The sequence below is a fragment of the Haliaeetus leucocephalus genome, unplaced genomic scaffold (assembly GCF_000737465.1).
Source record: "Haliaeetus leucocephalus isolate CR32 unplaced genomic scaffold, Haliaeetus_leucocephalus-4.0 Scaffold657, whole genome shotgun sequence".
Classification (NCBI taxonomy): Eukaryota; Metazoa; Chordata; class Aves; order Accipitriformes; family Accipitridae; genus Haliaeetus; species Haliaeetus leucocephalus.
The window spans coordinates 613091-623418 of NW_010973093.1; the positions used below are offsets into that span (position 1 = coordinate 613091).

Below are 10328 nucleotides of genomic sequence, written 5' to 3' on the forward strand. Positions count from 1 at the left end.
GGGCGGGCCGGCGCGGTGTGCCTTTCACCCGGAAACCCACGGACGTGAACGGTGGGGCGTTCCCCGGGCCGGGCCGGACGCGGTTTAGCTGTTTTCTGGGCTCGCGCGTGGCGCCGCCGTGGTCTCGCGTGGGCGTCTGTGCGACAAACGCCGTGGGCTGTCTGCGGGGCTCGGGGAGCCCGGCCCCGGCGGGCGGGGTCCGTCACGGGTGCGTGTGCTGACCCGCTGTGCCGGAGGGGCTCAGGGGTCCCGGGACCCCCCCCGCCCCGGTCCTCTCCAAAACCCACCAAGCCGCAGCGAAAAATGAATAAAATCCCAGTTTAAGGTACTCGACCCACTCCCACGAGCACAGAACAGTATTTATTCAAGCCACCCACAGCCTGGGACCTCAGCGTGTCAGGCCTTGGGCCCTTAGGCCCTGTGGAGGCTGGTCGGTGGGTACAGGCAGGGTCTGGCGGGGGGGCCAGGACCCCCATTCCGACCCGTCCCCTTCGGCGTGCGGGTCGCCTGAGGTTCTGCAGCAAAACCGTGGGCCTTGTTGTTGATTTGTGCCTCTGGCACCGCTGCAGTAGAGAAGCATTGAAGGAGAGGAAGGCGGAGATGCCTCTCGAGTCCAACACATCCTTTTGAGGTGTGTTCACATCTGTCCGCATCCCCGTCGCGACATATTGCGTGCATCAGCTTACAGCCCTCCTGTCTCCTCTTGCTCTTTGCAGGCTGACGCAGGTGAGATGGAGTCGCTACAACCCCAGTTTCGTGGAGCCAGAAGTGAACAAGGAATTGTATCGGAAACCTTGGGACGAGCTGACTGAGGAGGAAAAGGAAAAACTGGAGCTTAAGGCTGTTCAACCCATAAAAGCTGCTCCTCCTGCTGTCTCCACCTCTGTGTTCAGCGACCCTCTGATCAGGTCAGAGAAAGCATCATCTCCTTCTCTGTTACAGCTAGGTCCCATGGAGCCAAAACACTTGGGAGCTGTGCTGTCCTCCTCAGCCTTTACTTGCTGCGCTGCACGTTGCCTTCTGTTACAGCACAATCCCTTTATTCCGGGTTAATCTTCTCCCACAAAGCCAGTCCATTGATTGACAGTGATTAGAGATAATTACAGCAGATCTAGCAGCACCCAGATTTAACCATGGGCACAACACAAAGGGGGGCTTATTTCTGTGGGTGATAAAATCAGAATTTACATCAGATCGCATTTGGCTTTGTGTTTACAGTAAATTCACCAATATGATGATGAAGGATGGAAATAAAGTGCTGGCCAGAAGCCTCATGGCTCAGGTAAGAACTCATGTTTCTTCTCACCATTACATTAAAACAATGCAAAATGGAAGGCTGGGACATCAAGCCCACTGGAATTAGGAATTACTAGAGCTCAGGTCATCTCTGTGGTCCTAACACATCCCTCACCACACACATTACTCTCACCATTATTTATCTGATAAGACGTGCATTCTGTACAAGCCCCAACCTCATTCAGCTCACAGACCAGGTGGTGATAGCTTAATGGAGAACATTCTCTTTCCACTCTTCAGTATCTCTTGGACCTTATGTACCACATAAACTCAGAGAATACTCTTAAAAGCATAATTTTCTCAAAAGATGTTCCTTCCAGCTCTCTTTCATGCCTTATCTTCTGTATAACTTGCCTATGAAGTCCCACAAATGTGTCACCTACATGACACAGCTTTGACCCCTGCTCTGACCTACAGTAACTGGTATTAGCTGGTGGTCCCATCTGGTGTGTTCCACCCTTGAAACAGGGACGCAGGTTGCCCAAATGTTCCCGAAGTAACTGCTGATTGCTTGTGACAGAAAAACACGCAGGCTCTGGGCTCTCGAGTCCAAGCTTTGGAGGGCAGGATGCTTACTGCACACACACCTGTATTCCTGTCTCCACTTTGTCCCTGCCCTTCCCTGCCTTCTGGCCGAGGTTTGTGCTACTCTGCCTCCTCACCCCAAATGCAATGTCTGATAAAGAGACTGAAGAGTTGGAAAAGAGTGAAGTAAAACTTGAGTTAGAGAATCCCTGACTAGCCTGTTGCCTATAGGGCTAGAAAACCAGCTGCTCAAGTGAAAATGGGGTGCTTGTAAAAGTGGTGTAACTTCCTGGAGTGGGATAATCCATCTGCTCTGCATGTCTCCTTTCTTGTCTTTGTCCCAAGACTCTAGAGGCCATTAAGAGGAAGCAGCTGGAGAAGTACCACAAAGCTCCAGAAGATAAGAAGGAGACAATTGAATGCAACCCTTATGTCATTTTCCACCAGGCTCTGAAAAACTGCCAGCCCATCATTGGGCTCAGCAGCATCACAAAAGGAGGCAAAACCTACCAGGTGAAAGGGGGGGCCTGGGAGCATATCTGGTCAGGAGAGAATTAGCTAGGGAAGCAGATGAACTGGTTTTCACCCCTTCAGCTCAAGTTTTCCTCTCCTTGGAAGGAGAGCCACTTTGCAGTCCGGATTAAAACCGCACCTAGAAACCCTGTCCAAGATCAGGGCCTCAGCCTGTGAGCATGGTAATTCCCCTATCAGCAGCAGTTTCTACTTCTCTGACTAGATAAGAAGAGGAGTACGCAGCAAATGTTGTTCGAGGATCAGTGATGGGCAGCAAAAGAGTTGGCAGTCCCAGGACTACCAGTCCCATCCTCTCTGCTGCATCATGTTGCTTGGGTAGAGGTCCCAAAGCCCTGGGGTGGGTCAGCATAGCAGAAAAGGTCAGCTAGATTCTGTGCGATATTTAAAACAGAAGCAGAACCTGGCTCTAAGTATGGGCTCTGCAACACTCAAGACCTGATGGAGAAATAAAATGTGGAGGCATTTCACTGTCATTCAGTGCAGGGGAGTGGTGACCATCTCCCATCTCTGCTAGCACAAACCAGCCTGGATCCAGTTCCCAAATAGGCCAGAAGTCCTTACAAAGGCCAGTGTCTGCCAGCAGTACCCAAGGCTGATCAGAATTTCTGTTTTGGTAGCAATGGCCAGTTTCTATGGACACAGGAGGTGAATTGGCACAGATCAGCTGTTGGGAGCTGGTCTTACTGCAGAGAGCAGCATGCTGCCACTGGAGTTGCAGCACGGTGTAAATCTGCACGTGTCCAGCTGGATCTGTATGACTGCTGGAGAAGAGCAGGTTACTGCACTCTTGCAGTGTGATAACGGTTACGGTTTAAACCTTTCCCAGGTCCCAGTCCCTCTGAAGGACAATCGGAAGCGCTTCCTGGCCATGAAGTGGTTAATCACCGAGTGCAGGGAGAACAAGAACCGTCGGATGCTGATGCCCGAGAAGCTCTCCCAGGAGCTGCTCCAGGCCTTCAACAATGAAGGACCCATCATCAAGAAGAAGCACGTGCTGCACAAGATGGCAGAGGCCAACCGGGCTTACGCCCACTTCCGCTGGTGGTAAGGGACTCTGTGCATGGGACACAACGCCACCAGCCCCGTGGCCTGGAGAGCAGAGGCCCAGGGCCACCTGCCTGGCAGAAGCTGGGGAGAAGAGGGAAAGGTGGAAGATCCCTTCCAGACAGCTTCTGAACTAAGCCAGGGAAAGCTCATCCGATCCCCACAAAGTTAATTTCTCTTGTGCCTGTTTGGGTGGCGGAAGGGGGAATCTGAAAGAGTTACTGACCCCTGCACCGATACTCTATAGTTATTTCATAATCACTTTCCTGTGAAGAGAAGCCTTAGATGTTTTTCTTAGAGCAATGCTGTACAAAATAACCTTCCACTTACCTGTTTCCTGGGGACTTTTAAGTCTCTCTGCTCCTGTAATCAGCCATGTTTTTCCTTTTTTCACTGCACAGCTAAGAGCAGAGCTGGATTTTTTTCCATACTGTAATCAGCCTTAGGGTGATTGGTACAAAATGCAATAAAAGGCCCTTTTTGATTTTTGGTTCTGGTCATCAGCAACATTGTCTGCACAGATCTGGTGGGAATGTTAACAGAAAAAATAAAGCCAGTTTTATGGAGAACGTTTCTCGATTGCAAACCTTTGTCTCTGTTGCTCGAATCTCGCACTGCTCTTTCCTACTACCCTGGTTGTATAAAGACACACTGACACCCTACACCAGAGGAGAAAATGACTATTGCAGCCTTAAGGCTTCAGTCAGGAGCAACCTTGAAGTATTGTTCATAGCTCAGTAGCTGTGTAGAGAGAAAGCAGGGCACATGTTAGTGGAAAGCTTTTATTAGAAAAAAATCCTTCAATAAACTATTTTGTTTCCTTTCTTCCTCTCCCATTCTTATAAGAAACATACCATAGTTGAAACCCGCTAAATTCTGAAAAAACATGACAGTTATTGTATAAAACTTATAAAACCTGTTCCTAGCTACATGTGCTTGGGGACCTTCCTGCTGCAGGCTGCTCTGTGGCAGGTATTGGTGGCTCGTGACCCGTAGGGGAGGCTGTGTGCATGCAGGTGCAGCCAGCGTGCTAGAAGGAGTCTGTGAAAAAGAGCACTTGGTTGAGCTGTTTGTGAGGCCACAGTGTTTTCTGTGACTTGTCCCAGAGAACCAGTTACAACCTGAGCTGTGAAAGATTTCCCCTCCGCCTCCCGCAGCTCCGCTGGCTCTCAGGTGAACCAGAATGTTCTCAGCCTAAACTGTGCTTTCCTTAACACCCACATAAAATGCTGGTTTGAGCTAGAAGCCTTCCTTGCCCTTTGCTGGCAGCAGCCCAATATTAGACAAAATCAGTGGGACAACTTGCTGAGTTAAATATGCCCTGCCCTTCCCAACTCTCCAAACCTCCACAGTCAGGCTAGCACCAGTTGCAGCCTGACAGTTAACGTGCCCAGAGGCTCTAGCCAGTATAAATCCTATTTACAGGAAGTGCTAGAAAAACATTAACGTGAAAAGAAATTCAAACTTGGTAAGAAGCTTGCTGGTGAAAGTGCTGGGGACATCTCTCCACCTCTGCTGTAGAGAGGTTAATCCATCACTTCGCTGTAATAGTATTTCTGGGCAGCGTCCGTCATCTTCCAGTCGGCAGCCCGAAACTCGATGATCTCCAGCAGTAGGAGCTGGGACAGGGAGCTGAGCCCCTCCTGCAGAAGGAAGCCGTCTCGGAGGAGGGAGAAGAGCTCATCCATCCGCTGGGAGTTCATATTCTCCAGCTGCTCACCGATGCGATGGAGCTGTAGGACCAAGCAGTCCACCTTCAGAAGGAAGAAAAGATGGCTGAGTACAAAGGAATGGGGAGCTTTGGCTCATGGCTGTGGAGGTCTCCATCAGTCACTAATGGACCAACTCATCCTGTTGCCTCTGTTCTGGATTACCAACAGGTGACAGTTCTGCTTCCCCCAAGTCACAGTGACAGGAGGCAGGAGAGGCTGAATGTCTCTTCTGGCAAAAGCACTGGAAAAGCACATCCTGAACTCCCCCGTCTCTCAGACAAAATTGCCAGAGAAATGCACCCGCACAGGTGGAAAAATGTTAATTTCCTGCAGGATGTCCAAGAGATGATGGCAAGGCTGAAGCCAAGGCCGGAGCAAGGAAGTCCCTCCAAGAACAGAGGGAAGTGGTGGGAACATGCGCTAAAGCTCTGAGAAAGTCCAGCGATTTGCACTGGGGAGGCAGCTCTCCCTCCTCTGCACCAGCACCCTCTGCATCCCCCCAGGCTGTGCTTTTTGCTGGTCCTTGGCAGGACAAGAAGGGCATTAGCAGCCCTCTTCCCTGCACTCACCTCTTCCTCCTTTCGCAAGCTGTCGGGCTGTGCCAGCCGGAACAGACAGTCATAAACGGGGTTCACCAGAGCCATCATGGGCATGTTGTTCACCTGTAAGGAGGCAGGAGCCATTGCCAGTTTGGGGCCAGAAAGGGAGCAGTCTGCAGCTATTTTAAATAGTGGTTCCCTTGCTGCTCTTCAAAGGAGAAGGGAGCAGAATTTAGTTGTGCTGCCAAATGCCATATTGGTAGGATTTACGTAGGAGACCAGATATTCGAGTCTCCAGGAGCCAGAGAAGCTGAACAAATGATGTAAAAAACATCTATTTTTAAATGTAAGCAGGTAGTCATGGGAAATACACTGGTTGCAACAGCATTTTTCCTGCCTGCAGCTCTGCTTGCATCATTTTTACATCTATCCCAAGCAGGCATCCAAGTATACACACTGCAGCAAAGGCTTGCAGACAAACTCCGTCAGTACGTGGGCTAGAAATTATGTGAGCACCCACGGGTCCCCCCCGGGACCTCATAGCAACTAAACCAGTTCAATCTGGGACATTTGGGAGCAGGCAAATCAGGGGATTTCAAACACCAGGTACAAAACGAGGAAGTTCAGACTTTGTGACTGTTCCCAGAGATGGCTCTGCCTTTCCAAGCCTGGTAGCTTGCCTGTAAGTAGCACCAGCCCCGGCAGCATTCTCATGCTGAGAACCAGCTCTGGGCCCCACTGCCGAGCCATGGCCCTGGGGCTCTGTACAACACCCATCCAACACCCTTGCCCTGGCATCTTCGGATACCCAGGCCCTTCTGGCACCCCTAGGCAGCAGCAGCTGGGTGCTCCTGCTTTGGCTCCTTACCCTCAGGTAGTCAAAGATGTTGCAGATGAAGGTGACGTAGCAGATCCACGCCTGGAGCGAGCGGGTGCGCAGCTCCTCCCTGTCCTTGTACTCCTGCTGCAGCCGGTTGAGCAGGCTCCTCCGGAAGATGCTCTGGCCGACTTGTTTGCTCTCTGCCTACGAGCCCACAAAAGCAGGATGGAGGGATGAAATGGGGGTGTGAGAGGGGCAGGGGGATGCTGCTACTTGGGTGATGCTGGACAACGTAGATAACCCTCCTGTGATTGCCCAGAGAGGCAGGAAAGCCGCAACTAACTGCCTGTGCTCGCCGGCTGCTCGTTTGGATGCTGCCACTGCACGGGGCAAACGGCAGAAGAGGAAAGCTGGCTGAAGGGCCAGAGCGCAGGGCTGGGACGAAGCCTCTCCTGGCCCAGCCTAGGGACAAGCTTAAGTGTTTCGCTGTCTGGACACGAGGAGGTCTCACCTGGATGATGGTGTAGCAGATGCGCCCTGCCTCCTTGCTGAACACACAGTCTTTGAGTGACTGGTCCACTATAATATTGGCCACTTTTTCCAGGTCCACGTTGCTGGGGTCTGCAGAGAGGAGAAACACAGTCAGGACCCAGCACCCTTTGTGTCCTGCTTGCTTTGGGGTACCTGGAAAGCAACCAAGGTCGGTGCAGGGCCTGCTACAACCATGTTATCTGGTACAAAACCTCATGTTCACTCTCACATCAAGAGTCACAGCCCCTCTCGTACGCCAGCTACTTTTGAGATACCATCTCCAACGGTGCATAGTCCTCCCAGGCTGGAGACACAGCCATCACGATGGGAAAGCGATGGAGGAAAGCAGATAATACGGGAAGCAAGAAGTTGATCTGAATCTGAAATCCCAGCACTGCTTCAAAGTTGGGTTAGTGGAAGGCAGATGTGCAAACTCCTGCTGGGCTTTGAATAGAGAGACATGACCAGTGAGCAGGAGACCCCGGAGGCCAGGAGGACGAGACAGCCTCACAGTCAGGAGGGGCAGAGAGCAGGAGCTAGGCACTGGAGAGGGGCGAGAGACCACATCTGGGGAGAGATGCTGGGTTAGAGCAGGAGAGGACGGTACCCCGAAATCAGAGAAAACCCCAATGATGAGAACCAGGAGCTGAGTTTGAACAGCTGCACCATTAAACATTGGGGAGAAGGTGAGAGAGGGCAAGAAGAGGCAGGGAGCAAAGACCTTCCAGAAGAAGATTCACCAACGGGACCCAGTCAGGGATGAACAGCGTTTATGAAACAGCTTTTCTACACTTAGCAGTTGGTGTTCCTTAAATGGGTCCAAGCATCCAGTCTCATCTGCCAGCCAAGCTGCATGTGGCAGAGGAGCCAGTAAAAAGCCTGCTGACCTTTGAGGGCTGTTTTCAGCAGCTTCTGAGTCTCAGTGTCGAACGACTGTATTTTATACTCTTCTTTACCAGTTTCCCCCATGACTGGCTTCCTCCAAGGGCAAGAGTCAGGCCAACGGATGGGCTAGTGACAGTCCCTGGGGAAAGAGCACACAGAGCTTAGTTGGGCAGAGAGGCAGACCTTCACCCAGCCATTTGGCAAATCCCATCTAGTGCTGGAGCACAGGCTGTTGTCCTGACAGCCCCCCACCCCAAGGAAACTCCTCTGTTATTAGGGTACCCAACTCTGGCCCTAGATCTGAGCAAAGCCTCACTCCCACATCTTTTTAAGACTTGCTTCCTACCAGCCTATGATAGGGCTTCATCTTCAGAGCCTTTACATTTTTCTGATATGAGAAATGCGTTTCAGTCTGTTGATCTGCAGGTTCAAAGTGGACAGCAACCTCAAAATATACCGATCTTCCCTCAGACAGCTTCCCTGTGGGTATATCACAGGGAAGCACACGCAGGAGCACCCCATGCAGCTGCTCCTTTTCGCCTTTGAAACACCAATTCAGCTGGTTTCACACAAAAGCTTGGGAAGAATCAAAACCAGCACCTAAGCATCCAACGCACGCTCGCCAGAATGAGCAGAGCACCTCTCCTGTGCCGGAGCCAGGTTCCCTCAACTCCCAGCGAGACACAGCAAGCTCTGCAGCCAAATCCCCAACAGCAACAGCTCCCGTCTCATCCCCCTGCAGTCAAGCACAGCTCTCTGCAGTACCAGCGGTCTCTAGATTAATTTTCTTCTCTTTTTTGATACAACGAAGGCAGCAAGAGGGTACACGCGGCACAGAGAGGAAAGGCTTTCTTTGGTGCGCACGCATGATCTGCTGGATGCAAAATGCTGGGCTGGCCAGACCCACAGCACAAACAGGAGAAGGCAATCGGCCAACTGAGTTTTGCCAGCTCATCAAAATTCCTGGGCCGTTACTCACCCCTCTGTGCAAACAGGTCCCTACCCGGCTTAAAGCCGGAGAGCCCGTCGCCCATTAGAGCCATGGGACACGTATCCCAGGCAGTCTGACCCCTTGGACGTGCCACTTGCCACGAAGCCGTGGCACAACGTGTAATAACTCAGAGCAGAGAGCGAAGCTCGCCGGTGGGTAGAGGCCCGTCTCTGCCCTCCCCACAAGGCCCAGGGCACACGTTGCCCCACGGGGGTGACAACCTGCTCACGCTGCTGAAGCTCTCACCTGCGCAGGGTTACCTGCCCTGGGACCTGCACAGAGGTTTCTTTCCCAGATGGATTCACAAAAGCAGCTGGGTGCCCTCCGTGCCGCGTATGGTTGGCAAACACCTTCCCATCCGACCTCTCCTCCTTCCGCACCGTCTCTCTCCCTCTGTATCCACACTCATGCCGTTCTGCACTGCCAGCAGAGCCCTCCGAGCTCGCCGACAGCCCCACGTCCCACCAGCATCGTTGCTGCGCGGAGGGAACCTGGTGAGAGCTCAGCGCTGCTCGCAGCGAAGCAGGCAGCGCCCAAGCCTGTCTGGCAGCGTCTCTGCCACCACCGCCCAGCGCCTCTCCCGGAGCATCCTTCCCCACGGCTCCTCGGGGACGGGCACAGCTGCTTTGAACTGCTCTGCCAAATAACCCTGCCCAGAGCAAACCACAGCGTGTGAGCATAAAACCAGCCAGGCCCCACCTGCACTAGAGATCCTGCTGCCAGGACCACATTGCCTGAAGGGCTGGTGGCGGTGGGTGACAGTGGGCACAGCGTCACCCGTGGGTACCCATTCCTCCTCTGCAAGTGGTCCCCACTAGACGAGCCAGTCCCGGGGAACTGACACGGTTGGGGTTAGCGTCCTTGATCTGCCGGTGACCAGCCGGCCCGTGTGCCGGGGTCCTACGCTGTGGGGGTCACCCATGGCGGGACTGGCCAGACGTGCCCCCTCCATCGCAAGGGCAGGGAGAAGAGCGGCGAGTCTCCTCTGCCGCCCCTGAGCATCCCCCCGTGCCCGTCCCAGGGGCACTACCAGCCGCCCGGGACCCCTGTCCCATCCCCGCCGAGCCGCAGGGACCCCCCCCAGCGCCCAGACGCCTCCTGCCCGGGGCACCTGGGCCACCGGAGCCCCCCGGGAACCCCCCCCCCCGCCGCCGCCTCGCCCCAGCCCCGCGGGCGGCACAAGCCGAAAAGCCCCCCGGCACGGAGGCAGCGGCGGATCCCGGGGAAAGCAGCCCCCGGCCCTCCCCGGTGTCCCCGGGCAGGGCAGGGGGGGGGGGGGGGGGCGGGAAGCCGGACGCCACCGACCTGCCGGCCGCCCCCGCTGGATCCTCTGGTCGCCGGGGCATCGCCGGAGCGTCCCGGGGGCTCCGCCGCCCCGGCCCCGCTCCCTCCCGGCGCGGCCCAGGTTTCCTCTTAGGTCATTTCCTCGCCCGAGCCGGGGGAGGGCCGGG

The 10328-nt window shown here is 54.0% G+C and overlaps 2 protein-coding genes across 2 annotated transcripts in view; one reads left to right on the top strand and one right to left on the bottom strand.

The window, feature by feature from the left end:
* The window catches only part of MRPS7 (mitochondrial ribosomal protein S7), a 4683-nt gene extending 761 nt beyond the window's left edge, over window positions 1-3922 (top strand). The window contains exons 2-5 of the mRNA XM_010579473.1: window positions 682-908; window positions 1219-1282; window positions 2167-2334; window positions 3182-3922. Coding sequence (XP_010577775.1) covers window positions 682-908; window positions 1219-1282; window positions 2167-2334; window positions 3182-3403 — 681 coding nt within the window. The 3' untranslated portion in view covers window positions 3404-3922. The remainder of the gene's footprint in view (window positions 1-681; window positions 909-1218; window positions 1283-2166; window positions 2335-3181) is intronic.
* Window positions 3923-4725: 803 nt separating this feature from the next.
* On the bottom strand, window positions 4726-10238 carry MIF4GD (MIF4G domain containing). The gene is made up of 6 exons (XM_010579311.1): window positions 10183-10238; window positions 7889-8025; window positions 6982-7091; window positions 6519-6674; window positions 5681-5773; window positions 4726-5153 (listed from the first exon to the last, which is right to left on the bottom strand). Exons 2-6 carry the CDS (start codon window positions 7968-7970, stop codon window positions 4926-4928), a joined length of 669 nt encoding a protein of 222 aa, XP_010577613.1. The 5' UTR covers window positions 7971-8025; window positions 10183-10238; the 3' UTR covers window positions 4726-4925.
* Window positions 10239-10328: the final 90 nt, after the last annotated feature.

What these genes read in the sequence shown, in the direction of transcription:
- MIF4GD (XM_010579311.1), bottom strand. Translation starts at nt 7,970, where the DNA reads ATGGGGGAAACTGGTAAAGAAGAGTATAAAATACAGTCGTTCGACACT. An exon ending in TCTGCTACACCATCATCCAG is followed by an intron (nt 6,675 to 6,981) that starts GTGAGACCTCCT and finishes GTGGGCTCGTAG; the next exon opens with GCAGAGAGCAAACAAGTCGG. An exon ending in ACATCTTTGACTACCTGAGG is followed by an intron (nt 5,774 to 6,518) that starts GTAAGGAGCCAA and finishes GCCTCCTTACAG; the next exon opens with GTGAACAACATGCCCATGAT.